Raw genomic sequence first — 21,889 nt, 5'->3', positions numbered from 1 at the left:
AAGGGCTGAATCCTGCAACCATCCACCCCTTCCAATGCAGCCACCATGCACCTACCAGGCATTATACCCCACCACAGAAAGTCCTGGACACTAGACCCAGCCTCTACCACTTCAATTCATAATAAATATTTAGCACTTAAAATAGAAGACTTTTATAACATTAATCAATCTTCATAAACCTAATTATGGGAGAGAATGAATGTCAGTATCGTCCCTAAACGGGAAAGGGGGAGACTTGCTGAAGATCACACAGAGGCAGTGAAAGAGCCAGGAATAGACCCCAGGAATCCTGACTTCCAGCCCCTCCTCCCCTAACCCACCTGCCCCCACTCCCCTTCCAGGAGTCCTGGCTCCCAGCCCCTAACTCCCCCTTGACCACCCTGACTTTCATGACTAATGGAACACAGTCCCATTGTGTGATTCTGGTGACAAACTGGAAACTGACCTCAAAGCTCTGGATTTCCCTGCCATGAATATAGTTAGATACAATGCGTGTTTTTTGAGGGGGCAGGAAGTGAAGAGGGGACGATAGAGATATTTTAATACTGTTCTTGGTTTATATGAACCTGTTAAACCCCAAGTTCTGTATACACTAAGTTTCATTAATCAGCTTCTCCTGTTGTCTGAAAGATCCACATAATAATACAGCAAAAAGAAAAATATTTCTAAGAGAATAAGGAAATGTGGTTTATGACACAAAAATTGGCAGGGGACGTAGTAGCAGGATTACGATGTGAAATCTGTTGACTAGATTTCCAGTGCAGGCTGCCCTTTTAGAAATTGTTTGCACTTCCAAATGCTGCATTTTTCCACATCCCAATTAACCAAGCAAAAAGATGGGTAATAAATTCTCTCTCGACTTCCTTGTGCTAGGGGCATAGGAGACTCTCCCCCGATGCAGGGCTCTAATCTGCCTCCTCGCTCCATTCCAAGGCCAGACCCTCTCTTTCAGCATCACTGCGCACAGAAACAAGCTGCTCCCAACATTAAACCTCTACCTCTGGCCACATGGGCCCATAAAGTCGTGTTTCTGAGAACCTGCTGAATCCTAGGACTAGAAGGGACCTCGAGAGCTTATCTAGTCCCGTCCCCTGCACTCATGGCAGGACCACGAGTGCATGAAGTTGAGAACGGGCTGGAAGCTGAAGCAAGACCAACTCTGTCTGGAAATAAGGGGCAGATTTCAGCTTCTCCTGGGATGTGATAAATTCTCCATCCCTTGGAGACTACATCTGGAATGGAAATCTCTTTCTGAAGGATCAGCGCTAGTTTGCCCACAGATGACCAGACTGTGATTCCCCCCTGCCCTGGACTAGGCAGGAGCTCAGATCAGATGATTAGAATGGTCCCTTCAGGCCTTAATGTCTCGTTGTTAATCTTCTCCCTTCAGAGACACTGTATTGCTGAGATGTATCCAACAGCCCCAGAGGCAGCAAACTGGAGAGCAAGACATGAGCCCCAGGCACTGTGGGTCCCAACTCTAGCACAAGAACTTGACTGCAGGGGGACAGAGCCAAAGAGGACAGGGCCTCACAGACCCTGAGAAAGTCCAGCTTCAGCCTATAAATCCGAATGAGAATTTTTCAGGGGTTGAGTTTAATGGATTCCCCCTCTCCCACTAGGAAAACAGGCAAACACACAAACTCCTTACCCCAGGAGACAGAGAGTGGCTCTAACAGGCTTTCATGCTCCACGTGACATGAATAATGGGCTTTGATCTTGGGATCAATCTACATTGTCACCCAGGTCTGGTAGGTCCCATCCCCATTGGGTAGGATGCCTTCAGAGTAGGTCTCCTGCTGTCTGCTCTCCCCATTTTTCAGCCAGGTCACGGTGATGTCGCGGGGGTAGAATCCACTGACCTTACAGGAGAGGGTGGTGAGGCCGTCACGAGATGACCTGTCGCTCACTCTAGCTGTTGGGCACACTGGGAAAAAGAAGAAACTCAAGTTAGGTGTTTTCAAGCTCTAATCCAGGCAGCATTTTCTAGAGCTTTGCAGCATGAAATTCTGAGACCTGAGCAGTGGGGGAGGATGAGAGTCCATGAGACAGAATCCCTCTGATGAGAGAGAACCACCATGTTAGAGGATTTCTGTGCCGAATTCACAGCATCAGCAACGGTGAATCCTGAATCCAGGTCCCTGACCTGGCCTCTGCTCCAAACCACAGAGACACAAATACCTTGACAGGTTTCACTAAACTCCAGATACAGGTGTCAATCACATGCTAGGTTTGTACCCATCTCCTCTCAGTCCCTGGATTTCAAAGAGTGAAGAATCTTGCCCTGGCCAGGGAGCAAAAACTGGATTGAATAAACTGACCAATTAGAGATGGAAAGGGCCCATTAAATAAAAAGTGACACACAGTGCTAAATTGCCCCTCAAACGAGCTAATTTGAATTGGCTAATTTCTTGTAGGTTGTTACCAAATCTATTTACCCCAATATTATGGATTTCAAAAGGAATTATGCTAATGTTGAAAAATCAGTTTCCCAGCCCCCTGGCACTGAAATACACATTACAATGCTGTGTATGGATTTTTCTTGTTGGCATTTGTAAAGATGGCAAAGGACAAGATAATGTTCTGCTGAGGTTTGTGAGGGAAATAAGCAACTAGTATAATTGTTGCAAAAAACTGGGTAGAAATTTCAAGTAACCTTGAACAGCAAGTGCAAACTGTTTGGGAAGGGAAAGATCAGGGTGTGTAATGATGCTAACTAATCTGGGAAATGTGTGTATATGGTAACAGACAAGGTACATAAACGGGTAATAGTGAGTTAACATTTTGAAGCAGACTGTCCTCCTGAGTTGGAGTGTTAAAGCATTTAACCTCTTCCCTTCTATGTTTGTGATTAATCTTTAACTAAAAAGCTTTGGTAATAAATTTGAGTGTGATTATCTGGTGTCTTATTGATAAAAGAATCAAAAAGTAAGTATGAAAGTGTTGCAGCAAAGGTAGGTCTTGAGGGGGAAAACTTTAAGGACAAGGGGAGCCTTCTTCCAGGTTAGTATGGGGAGGGCAATTCCACATGTAGGGAATGGCATGGAAGGAAGCACATAAATGACTGTAGGAGAAGTTTGGCAACAAGGACAAAGCTACCATCATTGATGGAACACGGGCTGGGGGCAACACAAGAAATATGATGGTACAGACAGTGAATGGGGAAGAATTACATGGTGAATGAAGCTGGTGTCCATAGAAGTGGCACTTCCATAATTAAGCAGAGTGCTCTAACATGCACAAGTACAGATTGCCTTGATAACAGCTGTGTCACATCAGAGGAAGAGGTAGAATTTGTGATGTGAAGTTGCGCTCATTTGGTCAAGTGGCTCTGGAGATGCAGCTTCTCTACAGTGAACTGCTTTTAACATTTTCAATTTCTTATCCTTTTTTCCAGCAGAACTGATGGGGAAGGGGTTGTTTCCCCACCTATCCCTGGTGCAAGGTTCGCTGAATATCCCCCTACCCACCTGCTCCAGTTTGGAACTGGGGAATGGAGATGTAGCCAGTAGTGTCCCCCTAGGTGGGGCTTGTCCCCCGCCTTACCTTTCCTCTGTAGAGTCTCCTTCCCGTACTCTAGAGCACTCCTTAGCCAGGAAATACAATTCCCCTCCACGTAGCGTTTCCACTGCTGGTTGTCATTTACTTCAGCCTCCCATCTCCTCTTGGTGATCTGAGCCCCAATATTTGCTGCTACCCAAGTCATGGTCTCCTTATCGAAGGTAAGAAAGTCTCGTCCGTCATATGAATCCTGGTAAAACCCCTGAATGCTGTTGTCTTCCCGGAGATCACAGCCGTATATCGTCTGGATGATGTGAAACCCTGAAACACAGCTGAGGGTCAGAAGCAGTCTCTCTCTGAAAATCTCACCAAGAGCCCACTGCAGGTAGCCCAGTGGTTCTTCTTCTTGCTACTGGGCCCTCCCTCCCCTGAGAAATGGGGCTCCCACTTATGCTGTTGGGTCCTACACCCTCCCAGCTCCTTTCAGGAGGGAACCCAAACCCACAGGGGGCACCCTCTCCATCTGTTGGGTCTTGTACACTAAAGAGCCCCCACTGCAGAGAGCTCACAACCTTCAAGGAAAACCTCACTGCTGCTTGTTCTTGTATGTTCCCTGCAGGAGGAGCAGGGTGGCACAATCCTAAAGGGAGTACTCCGGATATTGCAGGGATCTATCCCCTCCAACTCTCTTCTGCTCTCTGAGGATCCCCACAGTTCTCGTAGTCAGGGTCAATCTGGAGAAGAGAGGGAGTTCAGGGTGTCTGTACCCAACTCTCTTCTGCTCTGGTTGTATTACTTTTGCAGGGTCCTCAGGATCACTTGGTCCCCCACCTCCATCATTGACAGTACCCCCATTCCCCTGTGAGGAGGGGGTACAGGTCTGTCCCCCACACTAACCTCTGCTCTGGTTTAATGACCTCACAGAATGCCCAGGGTCACTCTGTTTCCCTGCCCCATCTTCTCCGTGCCCCCAACTCAGTCTAGGAATGGCAAAGAACCAACTTCATATGCTTGGCCTCTTTTTCACATGGCCACTGTCTCAAGGTGATTCCCTGTGAGGATCAGGCCACTGACGGCCCTTAGTTCAGCTAGCCACCATTTTCCTACAGCCAGGCTAATCTTCACAACAACGGCCCCCATCTCGCACACAACCAAGAGCAGACTCAGTTAATGGAGCCACCCCTGGGCTGATAGGAGGCAGGGAGGGAGACTGGGGGGAGGGAAGGGGGATGGGGACAGGAAGGAGAATTTAGGGGAGCAGGAGAGAGGCTGTGGTGAACAGAGAACAGTGTGGGGATCACGAGGAAGACTGAAACGTGGGGAAAGGATCAGACCCCTAGCTTGGCAAACTGGGTAGAATGTTGGGGCACAAAAATAACTCACACAGGGTCCCAAATATTTTCACCCCTCCCTCACCCTGCATTAGATACATCGAGGTAAATGCCAAGATTTTCAGCAATGACTAGTGATTTTGGGTGCCTAACTGAGACCCTTTAAAGGGGCCTGATCAGAAAGTGGGAGCACCCAGCCTCTGAACATCAGACACCCAAAAATCACTAATCACTTGTGGAAAACATTAAAAGTAACAACAGCTACAGAAAGGTTAGTAACCATTTTTTCTTCTTCAACTGTTTGCACATGTCCCTTCCATGTTCGGGGACTCCCAAACAATACCGTAAGAGGTGGGCTCGGAGTTCATGGACACATGGATTACAACACTGCCCAGCCAAACCCAGTGTCATCTCTCACTTGGTGGGTAATGGCGTAGTTGGAAGAAAAAGTATGTACTGACGCCCAGGTCGCTGCTCTGCAAATGTCCTGGATCAGGCCTGGGCCATGAACGCCACTGAGCAAGCTTGTGCTCTCACAGAATGGGCCGCAAGGAAGGCAGGTGGTGGGACACCTGCCTGCTCGTAGCACATGTGAATGCACAATGTAATCCACAATGAAATTCTCTGAGCCAAAAGGGGTAGGGTTTTCATCCTATCAGAGCAGTGTGGATTTATGGATCAGCTTAGGACACCTACCTAACATCCAGAGGGTGGAGATGTCATTCCTCCCTATTCTTGTGCGAGTTGAGGAAGGGAATGGGCAGGAAAATACCCTGATTACTATGAAACTCCAAGATTACCTTTGGGAGGAACACGGGGTGGGGGCAACGTTGTACCTTGTCGCAGTAGCGTAGCCGGGTTGGGGGGGAGCAGGGGGAGCGGCCACTCCCCCACTGAGCAGAAGCTGTGCCTTTTTTGTGCTCGACGCCTTTTGCTCCTGCTCTACTTACTTAGTGGATCATTTTTTTTTGCTCCCAGCGCCTTTTTTTCTCCTGACACTTTTTGCTCCCAGCGCCTTTTTTTCTCCCGACACTTTTTGCTCCCGGTGCCTTTTTTTAGCTCCACTCCCCGTGTTCTTAACCTGGCTACGCCACTGCCTTGTCGTTAAAGAACACTGTATATGGAGGTTTTGACATAAGAGCTCTAATCTCCGAGCCCCTCCTGACTGAGGTAATTGCTACCAGAAAGGCGACCTTCTAGGAAAGGTCCAACAGAGGGCACAATGCTAGAGGCTCAAAGGGAGGCCCCGTGAGCCCTGACATGACCAGGTTTAAGTCCCTCAGGGGGATGTTGTCAAGGCTGATTCCCCACTCTGGCATTTCGAGTGCAGAAGGTGGGAGCGTGCAAGGACTCGAAAAATTAATACTGGCCACTCCAGCCTGGTAATGCTGCCACCACCCAAGTGAAAATCTGCCTTTTGCCAATCCAGAAGAACTCTCTTGGGAAGATTTTCTGGGGCCCCTCGGCTTTTCCACCCCTTCTTTGGGAAAGCCAAGAAAGGAAACAAAAGAAAAGGAGAACCCAGCGGTTGTATTGGCTGATTAATATATGCACAACCTCTTTACCTCATAAGACACAGAAATCCAGTCATGTTCTTACAAAAAGGAAATGTTATTTAAAAAAAAAGAAAGAAAACACCCTTGGAAAACTTAGGTTATTGCTAGATCTTAAAAGAGCAACTGCAAGGATTAATCACCAAGAGTAGCTTTCTTGGGATCCAGTTTAAAGGTTACAACAAAACAAAAGCACGTGGGATTAGCACACAGGAATCCACAAGCCATAAAAAGAGATCGGCCTAATCGTGTCTACCTGAACATTTCTTGTTCTACTTCTGTCATAAATATAAAGGGAGGGGGAAGAGGGTCTGATGCAGTGCTATAAAATCCTCTTACCAGTAAAGGGTTAAGAAATTCAGGTAGCCAGACTGACACCTGACCTGGCTGGCATCTGACCAATAAGGGGACAAGATACTTTCAAATCTTGGGAGGGGGGAAAACTTTGTGTGTGGCTCTTTGTCTGAGTCAGAGTGATCTTGGGAGACAAGCAGTCCCTGCAGAAAATCAATCTCCTCAACCAGTCATCTTCTCACCAAACCTCACTTTTCTAAAGTAAGTTTAGTCAGCATTGAGAGTAGGTTTCTGTTTGTTTTGCTTGGTGAGCTTTCCCTGTGTTAGAGGGAAGGGTTATTCCTGTTTTTTCTGTAACTTTAAGGTTTTGTCCAGAGGGGGAATCCCTCTGAGTTTGGAAATTGAGTACCCTGTAAAATAGTTACCATCCTGATTTTACAGAGATGATTTTACCTTCTTTGTTTTAATAAAATCCTTCTTTTAAGAACCTGACTGTTTTCTATGGTTTTAAAACCCCGGGAGTGGGTTTTTAGATCACGGTGTAACCAATTGGTTAGGAGATTATTCTCAAGCTTCCCAGGAAAGGGGGTGTACAGGCTTGAGAGGGTATTTTGGGGGGGAAGGGGAACTTCAAGTGGTTCCTTTCCCGGATTCCTGTTTAAAACACTTGATGGTGGCCGTGAGAGAAGCATTTCTCAGGGTGCAGGGAATTTTGTACCTTGGGGGTTTTAACCTAAGCTGGTAGAAAAAGCTTAGGAGCTCTTCATGCGGGTCCCCACGTCTTTACCCTAGAGTTTAGAGTGGGGAGGGAACCCTGACAACTTCCATATCGGTGGTTCCAAATGAGTAGTTTCTAGGTATGATCCTGATGATTTTTCATACCTGGCCCAGAGCTTTTTACGGCATAAGTACTGCCCTGTCCCTCTGCAGCCAAGAGAACAAAAGACCCACACACCCAGCACTTTTCCCCACTTTGAGAGGGTACAGCTTCCTTACTGGTTCCCCTGGTCAGGTGCCAACTCATTTTAAGCTTACCTCTTAACTCTTTACAGGTAAGGCAGTTAGGGTAAAGCTGCTAAGGAGGATTCTATAGCTACTGAATGGTTGGGGTGCTACCCCCACTCATTTATCACAGATGGGTTCCCAGATTTGTGGGTACAGCCTTTCAAAGCCCTCGAGGAAGGGAATGGACATTTCATGTGAAAAACCTGACTGACCACCCAGCAGGGGTAGAATGCGGAGATCGCTCCTAGGTGTACCTTAACGGATGAAATCGCTAGACCTGGCTGTTCCCAGACGGTTCTGGAGTATCTGCTTCATCTGAAAGATGACTCAGTGGGTGAGGAGGCAGGGGTGCCAGAACAGGGGGACCAAGGGGCCATGGCCCTGCCACTTTAGCAGCAGGTGAGAGCGGGGGGAGGGGAAGGGGAGGCGTGGGCAGAGCCTGAGAAGAAGTGAAGTGGGGGGGACGGGAATTGGGGAAGAGGCGGAGTCACAGTTTCAGCACCGGTAGCCCCCCCACACTCATAGGGAGATTCTGGCACCCCGGTGAGAGGCCTTGCAGGGTAGACCAAATGGAGAAACGCTTCCACTTGGCAAGGTAAGTAACTCTGGTAATTGGATTCCTACTGCCTAGCAAAACCTAGCAGACCTGCTCCGAACAGGCCAGTTCTGCAGGTTTAAACATGGACCCGTCAGGCAGATGGAGCATTTGGCCGCGATCTTGCGAGACCAGGTCCAGAAGGGGAGGGAGCGGCATTGGAGTTGCTACTGACAGGTCTAGAAATAAGCCAAACTAGTGCTGATGTGGCCAGGTTGAGGCTATGAGAATAACCTTCGCTCTTGATCTTCAGCAAGATCTTGTGCACAAAAGGAATTGGGGGGGGAGGGGAAAGGCGCAGAACAGGTGATTTCTCCAAGGGAGTAAGACGACATCTGTGAGTGAGCCCGGGTTGCAGTCACGCAGACAGCAGAACGGCTGACATTTCCTGTTCTGTCTGGTCGTGAACAGGTCTACGAGGGGAGTACCCACCACTGGAAAATGGTCCTTGCTATGTTGGGGCATAGGGACTATTCATGGTGAGAAGATCTGAGTTGCCAGCTTGTTCTGGGCTCCCGAAAGGGGAGAAGCTTTGAGGTGGATTGAGTGCTTTATGAAGAACTCCCACAAGCAAATGGCCTCCTGACACAGTGGGGAGAAGAGCGGGCCGCTCTCTGCCTGTTGATGTAAAACATGGCTGCCATATTGTCTGTAAGAACTTGCACCACCTTGCTTGCGATGGTGGGTAACAACACCTGACATGCTAGGCCAACCGCTCTGAGCTCTCTGACGTTTATCCATAGCAAGAGTTGCTGCCGGGACCACTGACCTTGTGTCGTGAGGTGCCAAAGATGGGCAGGCACTGTGAGCACCGAGTCCAAATGATGGCTGTTTGGCTGGTACACTGAGGCCAGCCAAGCCTGTAGGGGTCTGAGGTGCAACCTCGCATACCACACCTCGTATAGGCACGCGACCATGCGACCCAACAGCCTGAGTGGGCTCCTGGGAGGAAGGCCCTGGCCTGGGTAGAATTGAGCAACGCTCCGATAAACACTATCCTCTGAGCCGCGAGGAGTGTTGGCTTCTGCTCGTTTATCAGCAGGCCCAGGTTGTTTGGACGAGGTGGATGCTGGCTTTCACCTGGGATTGGACTGGTCATTGACCAGCCAGTCACTGAGGTACAGATACACATGCACCCCTCACCTTCTCAGGAAGGCTGCCACTATTACCAGCATTTCATAAAGACCCATTAGGCTGCTGACAGGCTGAACGGGAGGATGGTAAACTGGCAATGAGTCTGGTTCACAACAATCCCAAGAAACCTTCTGTGGCCTCGGAAAATAGAGGTGTGGAAATAGGCATCTTTCAAATCGAGGGTGGCGTCCCAGTCCCCTACATCCAGGGAAGGAATGATGGAGACAATGCACAACTTCAGTCTTTGAGATGTTGCAGGTCTAGAATGGGTCAGAGACCCACTTTGGCACTCAGGATTAAGGATCGTGACGTTGCACTCCACATACTTTATGGAAATATGATTATGAATGTGAATATGATGTAACTGGAATATGCTTTATGCAAAACGTCTCTTGTATGATGTCATTAGAAAGCTTGTAATCTACTGAGTGTGTTCATCCTATTTGTTTTCATGTATTATTTCTATGTCTGGAATTGGGGAAATATGAAACTTGTATCACTGTTGTAGTCACACCAGGTGAGGGCCGTCAATGGGGCATTGGGAACTTGATGGCTCCTATTGATTAGGGCAATTGATGGTAAATGATTTATTTACCTGAAAGCCTTCCTGTGTACATGGGGGCCAACCAAGGAGGAATGGAGACTTGACCATGTCACCTGGTAGTGAAATCCATCTTAAATCTGGTACTTTTCCATTTAGCAAGAGGGGCAGGGACCCAGAAAGAGAAAAGATTCCCACCTTGTGCCAAGGTTATAAAAGGGGGTGCCAGTCATGAGAAAACCCCTGCTTATCAAATGAGATGTCTGCTGGATCTAACAAAGACTGTACCAGGGGAAAGGATTGGGCCCAGACTAGGAAAGAGTCCAGTCTGTGAAGTAAACTTATTGGAACATCTTTGAGGATGATATATTTCCTGTAATCAGTTTCTTAATGTATTAGGCTTAGACTTGAGTGTTTTGTTTCAATTTGCTCTGTTACTTACTTTGTTCTGTCTATTACTTGAAATCACTTAAATCCTATTTTCTATACTTAATAAAATCACTTTTGTTTATTAATAAACCCAGAGTAAGTGATTAATACCTGGGGGAGCAAACAGTTGTGCATCTCTCTCTATCAGTGTTATAGAGGGTGGACAATTTAGGAATTTATCCTGTATAAGCTTTATACAGAGTAAAAGGGATTTATTTGGGGTTTGGGCTCCTAAAAGGTTGAATACTGAGTGCTGGGAAAGTCCCTGTTAACTGAGAAGCCCCTGGGCTGAGTGAAACTGTTTCTGTGGCCCAACCTCTGTGTCTGTGCTGGAGGTGACTGGTGTGTCTAACTCAGCAAGACGGGAGTGGAGGGAAACCTGTTCGGGTAGGAGGGTTGTTCTCAGTGGTATCCCAGGACATGGAGTGACAGTCTCAAGGGGAGTCTCTGTGACCAAACGCGTCACAACTTCAGCCTGGCCTCCCTGTCCTTTTTCAGATGTGGACTGAACTGGTGGAAGAGCTGACAGCGATCCGCAATAGGAGTCTCATCCAAGCACTTTAGACAGCTGGAGTGCAGGTCGCTCAAAGGCATGGGCTTGCTACAGGAGGCACCGGGTTTGAAGCCCGGAGACCGAGACATGCCCAGTTTCAGGAGCAGAAGAAACTCTGCTAGAAGAGTCCAACTAACTATTTATATCAGTGGTGTCCAATACGTTCGCCACTAGCCACAGGTGGCTAATAGGCTATTGAATTGTGGCTAATGCATGTGGCTTTTTTGTAATGTGGCTAATAAGAAACATTCAAAACCACAAGTGAGGCTAGCAGTGTGGCTAGCATCGAATTTCTATTGGACACTGCTGATTTATACCAATCAACTAAAGTCAAAAAGTGAGGAAACAACTGAGGTGAAAAGGGAAGAAGTGGGCTGTAGTCCACGAAAGCTTATGCTCTAATAAATTTGTTAGTCTCTAAGGTGCCACAAGTCCTCCTGTTCTTCTTTTTGAGAGAACCACTGAGAATCTGGAGAGATGCAGGGCGGCTGGTCACAGACACGCAGAGATCCCAAGCCAGGTGCCCGAGAGGAGTGGGGTGGGTCAGCCCTCCCCACCCACCCCTCTTCTCCTCCGTGCTGCACTCCACAGGGATAAGCAGGGTGGGGCATGTGACGAACTGGGACTGTTCTTAATGTGGTCTGTGACTGCTGACAGGGGAGTGTGGCTAGGATAGTCTGCAATGGGGGGATGGGAGACTGACCAACGGAGAATACCTGAGCATGTAACATGAGAACCCAGGAAGGGGTTAGAGGCCAGGTGAGACCTTTGCCTGGGAAACTGAACAAAGGCTGTGGGAGGGGTCGCTGAAGGAGAGTCTCGGAAGCTGGCTTGTGAGGTGGCTGGGAAGCAGAGAGGGCTCTGACCTCCCAAGGGGGCTGGGGTGCCTGAGGACCCCAAGATGGACCTAACTGAGGGGTATCCTGTGGTCTGTGCCTGGAAGACCTGTCTTGGACTGTGTCCCTGTCATCTAAATAAACCTTCTGCTTTACTGGCTGACTAAGAGTCATGGTGAATCGCAGGAAGCCGGGGGTGCAGGGCCCTGAGTTCCCCCACACTCCGTGACAGGGCACCGATGAGGTCTCAGAGGGACCAGACCCCGAATTCCCCCATGTGCATGTTGGAGGCAGACACAGCTAGAGAGAACACTTGGTGGTCAAGATGCAGGACTCAGGACAGTCTCTGGCGATCTGGCAGCCCCAGGACGGGGGGAGGAAGAGGGGTAAATGGGGGGAGGAGGGCAGGAGGGACAGTGGTTTGGGGAGGGGGCAGTGGGAACAGAACAGCAGCTCCCCAGCGCAGGCGAGCAGAGCCTCTCTCTCAGCACTGGGGAGGCTGGTGTCCGTGTGAACAGATCAGGCTGGACAGGCTCAGCAGCAGGGGACCAATGGGTGAGACTAGTCAGGAGAGGGTTAAATTAGCTACAGAGGGGGCGGGCTGGGGGGCAGACACTTGGCAACCCTCCATGCTGTCGCTTAGTCCTGGGCAGGGCCACCAGAAACCCAGGTGTCCAGGGCAGGACAGGAATTAGTTCTCATTGCTGCTGTCAGTGCTGGGAGCCAGGAGGGATTGGAGGTGCTACAAGGGGCTGGGGACACTCCTGGGTGAGCACCAATGTGACAGGCCAGTACCACTGACACGGGGAAAACAGGGATTGTCACTTGCGAGTCCCCTGTCAGGAAGGGAGGAGCAATTACGTCAGAGAGACCGTCACCTGCCAGGGACAGTTCAGCAGCGCCAGGCACTGAACGCTTATGGATCATTCCCGTGCTAAGTGAGACAGCACAATCGGGGCCTGGCCAGGTGACTACAGCCCCCCACATCAGGGACTGAGCAGGAAGAACGGCTCTGTACACGTCTATCGTTAGTGCGCAGGGGAACCTGCCTGACCCCGGGGGCTCCGTGCTGGGTTTGTGCTGCCAGGAGTAAGGCAGCCCGGGAGTCTCTGCACGTTGCAAAAAGAACAGGAGTACTTGTGGCACCTTAGAGACTAACAAATTTAGCTGTAGTCCACGAAAGCTTATGCTCTAATAAATTTGTTAGTCTCTAAGGTGCCACAAGTACTCCTGTTCTTTTTGCGGATACAGACTAACACGGCTGCTACTCTGAAATCTGCACGTTGCAGGGGCTGATTCTCTCACTAACTCTCCAGCCAAAGTTGATGACACTCTGCGGAGTCTGACCTGAGATAAACTCACTCTGGAAATAAGACAAAGTGAACAATGAAGGAGGCTCACTGGTGAGCAGCTTCTCCCCAGGGCTGGGGTGAATGCAGCACTGCCTGCTCTTGTGACTTTACTGTGCGTTTCATGATAGTGGGTGGTTTTAATAAATCCCCAGTTCCTGGACTCATGGGATTAGGGGAAAGTCTCAGCTCTCTTTTCTTACAGCAGTAACTTCTAGTCCTTCTAGCAGCAGGGAAAACCCCAGAAATGTGTCCCCTAAGGGCTCAAACCAGAGGGCAAATAAAAATAAGCTCCAGTATTATTCCCAAAATACTTACAACGCTTAAGCCAAACTCAGGATTTTGGGGGTCTGACTCGTGATGTCTGAACACTTGGGGCTGTCGATATTGGGGTTCCCCATCACTCGATATCTGGGAATTGAGACAAGACATCTCAGAACCCTGTTCTAGCTCTAGGGTCTGACAGAGTCACTGTTGTAGCCAGAGGAACAAACCCCCCTGTCCAGAAATCGCTGGGTGCGATTCTCTGGCCTGCGTCACCAGGAGGTCGGACTAGCCGGGTCTGCTGGGAACTTCTGGCTTTTGCACCTCTGCCACTCTGTCTGGGAAATATATGTCTGGGAAAGGGCGGGGGTGGGAGGGGGCCCCCCGAAGGGCAGCAGAGGCAGCTGCAAGTGGGACTGGTAGCAGAAGTCTGGGCTGTTTGGGGAGGGGACAATCTGAGAGTCCCACTTTGGAGGATGTCAAAAAAACTCCTTCGCATGGACCCTCCATCCCCTCCCCCCATCCCATATCCCTTTGTCCCCCACATTCACACTGACTCCAGCGAGAAAATGCGCCTTCGGGCTCTGTCCCCTCCCCCCATCCCCAACACACATCCCGGTGTCCCTTCACCCTGTTTACATCAACCACACTCCCAACCCCCACCCCATTTCCCTGCATCCCTAGGTTGTGTTGTGTCCTTCACTCACCCTCGGTCCGGTTGTAGAGCTGACTCAGGGTGTTCAGACTCGCGTTGTACCATTTCTGGAAGCGCTGTCCCCACCAGGTCACCTCGTCCCAGAACTCCGAACCCTCGTTCTGCGCCATCCACAGTGTGTAGGGCTCCGCCCTCTTCGTCCCACTGGTGTAGACATAGGTGAGCTGATCGTCCACATACACAACACGGCTGTACCAGGGCAGCCCCGGGGCAGGCTCCGACACCACAGTGTCCAAAATGCGCCTGGAGTGCAGGCCTGAGGGGGGAGATTGGGGGAGGGGAGAGTCAGACCGAACCAGACCCTGCCAGGAGCCCCTGGCAATATGCGAGAGGCAGCGCCATCCCTTAGGAGGGCTCCTGTGGGAGGGAGATCTGGGGAAGGGCTCACAGAACGGCCTGACCGGGGAGAAAGAGACGGTGGGGTAGAAGGAGAAAGGGAGGCAGGGCTGGAGGGGGAGTGAGGAGAGGAAGGGGTAGGGAGGTACAGGGGGGCTGGAGCATGTGAGGAGTACGGGAGCATATGGGGACAGTGTACTGGGGGTACAGGGGAGTGTGAGGCAGGAGAGGGGGCCCAGGAGGAGGGGCAGGGCTGGAGTGCGGTGTGGGGAAAAGGAAAGGGGGTGTTATGGGAGAGGGTGGGGCAGGAGGACTGGGGGAGAGGAGATGCAGGAGCTGAAGCTGGGGAAGGCAAGGTGGGCAGGGGAATGTGTCCAAGCTACAGGTGGGAGCCAGGACACCGGCTGTGCACAGAATTTACTGTAATTTATTCAGAACATAAGAACAGCCAGACTGGGTCAGACCAAAGGCGCATCTAGCCCAGTCTCCTGTCTTCTGACAGTGGCCAATGCCCAGTGCCCCAGAGGGAATGAACAGAACAGGGAATCATCAAGTGATCCATCCTCTGTCGCCCATTCCCAGCTTCTGGCAAACAGAGGCTAGGGACAGCATCCCTGCCCATCCTGACCAATAGCCATTGGTGGACCTATCCTCCATAAACTTAGCTAGATCTTTTTTGAATCTTGTTATAGTCTTGACCTTCACAACGTCCTCTGGAAAGGAGTTCCACTGGTTGACTGTGTGTTGTGTGAAGAAATACTTCCTTTTGTTTGTTTTAGACCTGCTGCCTATTAATTTATTTGGGTGACCCCTAGTTCTTGTGTTATGCGAAGGGGTAAATAACACTTCGGTATTCACTTTCTCCATACCAGTCTTGATTAAAACTATGATTTTATCATGGATATTTGTAGTATAAGACCTGGACAGGTCCTGGGCAACGAAGAAAAGCTCACGGAAGCCCGTGACCCATCCGTGACTTTTACTAAAAATATCCATGGCAAAATGGGGAGCTCAGCTGCGTGACCCACACACCACCCACGGGCTAGGCAACTGCAGGCCACTCAGAGCTCCGGGTCCCCCTGCCACCCACAGCAACTGGGAGCAGTTGGTTCCCCCACAACCCACGGAGGCCGCCCCACCGCTCCCGGCTGCTACAGGTGGCAGGGGGACCGCACAGCTTCCGGCCGCCGTGTTCTGAAGTCATGGCGTTTGCTGGAAGTCACAGATCCCATGACTTCCGCAACCTCTGTGGAAAAAAACCAAAGCCTTAGTCTTGATTTTATAGACTTTCATTATATCCCCCCCCCCCGTCATCTCTTTTCCAAGCTGAAAAGTTCCAGTCTTATTAATCTCTCCTCATGTAGCAGCCATTCCATACCCCTAACCATTTTTGTTCCCCTTTTCTGTACTTTTTCCAACTCCAATATTTCTTTTTTCTGATGGAATGACTACATCTGCATGCAGTATTCAAGATGTGGGCATACCATGGATTTATATAGAGGCAATATGATATTTTCTGTCTTACTATCAATCACTTTCCTAATGATTCTCAACATTCTGTTAGCTTGTTTGATTGCCACTGCGCATTGAAAAAACGAGGAGTCCTGTGGTACCTTAAGACTAAGCTTTCGTGTATGCATCTGACAAAGTGGGTTCCAGCCCACGAAAACTTATGCCCAAATAAATTTGTTAGTCTTTAAGGTGCCATGGGACTCCCCTTTGTTTTTGCAGAAACAAACTAACATGGCTACCCCTCTGAAACTCCACATTGAATGCATGTTTTCAGAGAACTATCCACAATGACTCCAAGATCTCTCGAGTGGTAACAGCTAATTTAGATCCCACCACTTTATATGTATAAACTGGGATTATGTTTTCAAATGTGCATTACTTTGCATTTATCCACACGGAATTTCACCTACCATTTTATTGCCCAGTCACCCAGTTTTGTAAGATCATAGAATCATAGAAATTTAGGGTTTGAGGAGACCTGGGAGGTCATCTAATCCAATGCCCTGCTCAAAGAAGGACCAACACCAACTAAATCATCCCAGCCAGGGATTTGTCAAGAAGGGCCTTAAAAACCTTCTAAGGATGGAGATTCCACCAGCTCCCCAGGTAACCCATTCCAGTGCTTTACCACCCTACTAGTGAAAAAGTTTTTCCTAATATCCAAACAAGACCTCCCCCACTGCAACTTGAGACCATTACTCCTTGTTTGGTCATCTGCTACCACTGAGAACAGTCTAGATCCATCCTCTTTGGAACCCCCTTTCAGGTAGTTGAAAGCAGCTATCAAATCCCCCCCATTCTTCTCTTCTGCAGACTAAATAAGCCCAGTTCCCTTAGCCTCTCCTCATAAGTCATGTACTCCAGCCCCCTTATCATTTTTGTTGGCCTCCGTTGGACTCTGTCCAATTTTTCCACATTCTTCTTGTAATGTGGGGCCCCAAAATGGACACAGTACTCCAGATGAGGCCTCACCAATGCCGAATAGAGGGGAATGATGATGTCCCACGATCTGCTGGCAATGCTCCTACTTATACAACCCAAAAGGATGTTGCCAAAAAAGCTAACAAGGGCACACTGTTGACTCATATCCAGTTTCTCATCCGCTGTAACCCCTAGGTCCTTTTCCCAGAACTGCTGCGTAGGAAATCGGTCCCTAGTCTGTAGCAGTGCATGGGATTCTTCCGTCCTAAGTGCAGGACTCTGCACTTGTCTTTGCTGAACCTCATTAGATTTCCTTTGGCCCAATCCTCTAATTTGTCAAGGTCCCTCTGTATCCTATTCCTACCTCCAGCGTATCTACCACTCCTCCCAGTTTAGTGTCATCTGCAAACTTGCTGAGGGTGCAATCCATGCCATCCTCCAGATCATTAATGAAGATGTTGAACAAAACCGGCCCCAGGACCGACCCTTGGGGCACTCCGCTTGATACTGGCCGCTAACTAGACATGGAGCCATTGATCACTGTTGAGCCCGATGATCTAGCCAGCTTTCTATTCACCTTACAGTCCATTCATCCAGCCCATTCTTCTTTAACTTGCTGGCAAGAATACTGTGGGAGACTGTATGAAAAGCTTTCCTAAAGTCAAAGAATAACATGTCCACTGCTTTCCCCTCATCCACAGAGCCAGTTAACTCATCATAGAAGGCAATTAGGTTAGTCAGGCATGACTTGCCCTTGGCGAATCCATGCTACTGTTCCTGATCACTTTCCTCTCCTCCAAATGCTTCAGAATTAACTCCTTGAGGGACCTGCTCCATGATTTTTCCAGGGACTGAGGTGAGGCTGATTGGCCTGTAGTTCCCCGGATCTTCCTTCTTCCCTTTTTTAAAGATGGGCACTACATTAGCTTTTTTCCAATCATCCGGGACCTCCCCTGATTGCCATGATTTTTCAAAGATCATGGCCAATGGCTCTGCAATCACATCAGCCAACTCATTTAACATCCTCGGATGCGGTGCATCCGGCCCCATGGACTTGTGCTCGTCCAGCTTTTATAAATAGTCCTGAACCAATTCTTTCTCCACAGAGGGCTGATCACCTCCTCCCCATACAGTGCTGCCTGGTGCAGTAGTCTGGGAGCTGACCTTGTTCGTGAAAACAGAGGCAAAAAAAGTATTGAGTACATTAGCTTTTTCCACATCCTCTGTCACTAGGTTGCCTCCCCATTCAGTAAGGGGCCCACACTTTCCTTGACCTTCTTCTTGTTGCTAACATAGCTGTAAAAGTAACCCTTCTTGTTACTCTTAACATCCCTTGCTATCTGCAACTCCAAGTGTGATTTGGCCTTCCTGATTTCACTCCTGCATGCCTGAGCAATATTTTTATACTCCTCCCTGGTCATTTGTCCAATCTTCCACTTCTTGTAAGCTTCTTTTTTGTGTTTAAGATCAGCAAGGATTTCACTGTTAAGCCAAGTTGGTCGCCTGCCATATTTGCTATTCTTTCTGCACATCGGGATGGTTTGCTCCTGCAACCTCAATAAGGATTCTTTAAAATGTAGCCAGCTCTCCTGGATTCCTTTCCCCTTCATGTTAGTCTCCCAGGGGACCTTGCCCATTAGTTCCCTGAAGGAGTCAAAGTCTGCTTTTCTGAAGTTCAGGGTCTGTATTCTGCTGCTCTCCTTTCTTCCTTGTGTCAGGATCCTGAACTCGACCATCTCATAGTCACTGCTCCCAGGTTCCCATCCACTTTTGCTTCCCCTACTAATTCTTCCCTGTTTGTGAGCAGCAGGTCAAGAAGAGCTCTGCCCCTAATTGGTTCCTCCAGCACTTGCACCAGGAAATTGTCCCCTACACTTTCTAAAAACTTCCTGGATTGTCTGTGCACTGCTGTATTGCTCTCCCAGCAGATATCGGGGTGACTGAAGTCCCACATGAGAACCAGGGCCTGTGATCTAGTACCTTCTGGTAGTTGCCTGAAGAAAGCCTCATCCACCTCATCCCCCGGTCTGGTGGTCTATAGCAGACTCCCACCATGACATCACCCTTGTTGCTCACACTTCTAAACTGAATCCAGAGACTCCCAGGTTTATCTGCAGTTTCATACTGGAGCTCTGAGCAGTCATATTGCTCTCTTACATACAATGCAACTCCCCCACCTTTTCTGCCCTGCCTGTCCTTCCTGAACAGTTTATATCCATCCATGACAGTGCTCCAATCATGTGTTATCCCACCAAGTCTCTGTTATTCCAATCACATCATAATTCCTTGACTGTGCCAGGACTTCCAGTTCTCCCTGCCTGTTTCCCAGGCTTCTTGCATTTGTGTATAGGCACTTAAGATAACTCGCCAATCGTCCTGCTTTCTCAGTGTGAAGCACGAGTCCTCCTCTCTTGTGCTCTCCTGCTCGTGCTTCCTCCTGGTATCCCACTTCCCTCAGGGCTTTGGTCTCCTTACCCCCCGCCCCCGCCAACGAATCTAGTTTAAAGCCCTCCTCACTAGGTTAGCCAGCCTTCTTGCAAACCCCAAGTAAGTTGGGCAGTGTCCTTTTCCCCTCTTCCAACCCTTATCTTCTATGACCCAGTAGGGTCAGGCTGCACTGGGGCCTAACCCTGTTTAGGTCAAACCACACCTGTTACTGAGGTGTCACAAGGGCACCAAAGTGCCTTAAGCCATTTTAAACAAACCCCAAATCCACCCCGCAGCCTCACCCGGATCAATACGGGCTGCTGAGCTGCCCAGCGTCTGAGCTGCTGCCTCATGGAGAACAAGGGAAATTCAAGTCCATGCCAAGAAAAGCAGGATGTGCCTTCCCCTCTCCTCACCCCATCCTACTGGGATCCGGAAGCTCTTTATCCGGCAGCTACGGGAGATCCTAACAGTACAAACGCAGCAGCTGTTCTGTGCTCTGCAACGGGAGCTCGCACCCAAACTAAGACCTGATTAATCACAGATCCAGGGTTCTAGATCTCCCCTCGCCCTGGGGTGCTAAAACACCACCAGAGACAGAGGGGAGTTAACATCTCCTCTCTAGGATGACACCTCTAACGACCTTCTTCCACTACAGATACAACCCATTGCCATTGCTGACTGGGAGTACAACTGGACTGGTGCTGACACAATTTAGCCGTACGTAGCCAAGGACAAACCACACTCAGGAGTTCCAGGCACTGGGGTGAAACCCAGCGTGAAGAACCTTCTGGGAGCCATGAAAGGTCAGAGATCCAAGAAGCCTTTTCCCTTCATTTAACCCTGGTCTATGGGTGTGTGTGTGGGGGGGGGGTCGTCTAATTTACTCCCTCTCCCTCAACCTGAGCTCTGCAAACAGGAAGAATCATGTCTGAAAGCTCCGCCCTGCCCTGAGACGCGGGGAATGAAACACCCTGGGCACTGCCTGGACCCGGGGATTTCCCAGTCTGAGCACCTCACGGGGCTGCGACGGGCTTGTCAGTGTGTGCAGCACCCATGGGTGCTCTGGCCCCAACGAAGCCTCATCCCCTGGCTGGGTGAGGTTGGCATTAGATGAAGGGGTTACAGTTCGGTGGCTCTCAGCACCCCACTACACACAGTGTCCCAGCAGCGACCCTGGCAGCACCTGGCACAAGGGGGCCAGGACCCCCCAGTCACTATAGCAACGTCACCGTTCCATGTCAGTGATCGCTCAGTGCTGGGGGGTGGGGGGAGCGGTGTGGTTATCCTGACACCTCTGAAAGCAGAGCCCAGAACTGCCCCCCCACACCCAGCTCCCCCCTCCCTGCACCCCCAACCCGACTGCCCCCCCACACCCAGCTCCCCCCTCCCTGCACCCCCCAGCCCGACTGCTCCCCGACACCCAGCTCCCCTCTCCCTGCGCCCCCAACCCGACTGCCCCCCCACACCCAGCTCCCCCCTCCCTGCGCCCCCCAGCCCGACTGCCCCCCTCACACCCAGCTCCCCCCTCCCTGCGCCCCCAGCCCGACTGCCCCCCCACACCCAGCTCCCCCCTCCCTGCACCCCCCAGCCCGACTGCTGCCCGACACCCAGCTCCCCTCTCCCTGCGCCCCCCAACCCGACTGCCCCCCGACACCCAGCTCCCCCCTCCTGCGCCCCCCAGCCCGACTGCCCCCCCCCCCGACACCCAACTCCCTGCACCCCCCAGCCCGGCTGCCCCCCCACACCCAGCTCCCCCTCCCTGCGCCCCCCAGCCCGACTGCCCCCCCCCACACCCAGCTCCCCCCTCCCCGGGGTCTCCCCCCGATACTCACGGCAGTGGCCCCCCGGCAGGGCTACAGCCCCCAGCAGCAGCAGGCGCAGCGCCAGGGCCATGCCCGGTCTCGGCCCCACAACCCGAGAACCCCGCGGGGCGCTGAGACCGGACTCCAGCTCCCAGCTACTGGCCGTGTGAGCCTCCAGTCTGCAGGGATTGGCTGAGAGGAGACCATCCCGCCAATAGCGGCGCGCAGCCCCGTCTCCGTCACCGGTCGCTGGGCAGAACCCGCTGGGCCGGCTGGCGAAGGGGAACCGAATGTCTGAGCCGGGGGGGCGGGGGCGGGATGAGACCTGGGCCCCGGGGCTGTAATGGGCGGAGCCGCCATTAGCTCGGCCGGTCTCTGGCCCCGCCTCTCTGGGGTCAGCTGGTCCGTGTGTTCCGAGGCTGGAACTCGGGGGGCCGCACCCCCGGGCTGGGGGCGGGTGGCACTAGGGGAAGGGGTCACAGTTCGGCTCAGGGGCTCTCAGCCCCCCACTACACACAGTGTCCCAGCAGCGCCCTTAGCTCTAGTCGGACCTGCAGCCCCCAGGCCCGAGACCCCTTCCTGGAGCTCAGGGACTTGTCTGTCCGGCTGGGAACTTTAATCACTTTCTGGATTTCATGAATTAACCCCTTCCCGCCCCTCTCCCTTTGCGGGGAGTGACCCCACAACAATAGGGTTACCATTCGTCCGGATTTCCCCGGACATGTCCTCCTTTTGTGTGCTAAAAATAGCGTCCGGGGGGGAATTTGTAAAGCACTCACAATATCCGG

At 50.8% G+C, this 21,889-nt stretch overlaps 1 protein-coding gene across 1 annotated transcript; it reads right to left on the bottom strand.

Moving 5' to 3' along the window:
• Positions 1-15: 15 nt before the first annotated feature.
• LOC135979642 (class I histocompatibility antigen, F10 alpha chain-like) lies at positions 16-21,297 on the bottom strand. Its single transcript, XM_065579934.1, has 4 exons — positions 21,132-21,297; positions 14,093-14,356; positions 3,547-3,822; positions 16-1,927 (listed from the first exon to the last, which is right to left on the bottom strand). The coding sequence occupies exons 1-4, from the start codon at positions 21,190-21,192 to the stop codon at positions 1,731-1,733; spliced, it is 798 nt and encodes a 265-aa protein (XP_065436006.1). The 5' UTR covers positions 21,193-21,297; the 3' UTR covers positions 16-1,730.
• Between the last annotated feature and the right edge of the window lie 592 nt (positions 21,298-21,889).

The sequence above is a fragment of the Chrysemys picta genome, unplaced genomic scaffold (assembly GCF_011386835.1).
Source record: "Chrysemys picta bellii isolate R12L10 unplaced genomic scaffold, ASM1138683v2 scaf1086, whole genome shotgun sequence".
Taxonomy (NCBI): domain Eukaryota; kingdom Metazoa; phylum Chordata; order Testudines; family Emydidae; genus Chrysemys; species Chrysemys picta.
Note: the sequence above shows the minus strand (reverse complement) of the source record. Positions and strands in the feature narration are given on the sequence as shown.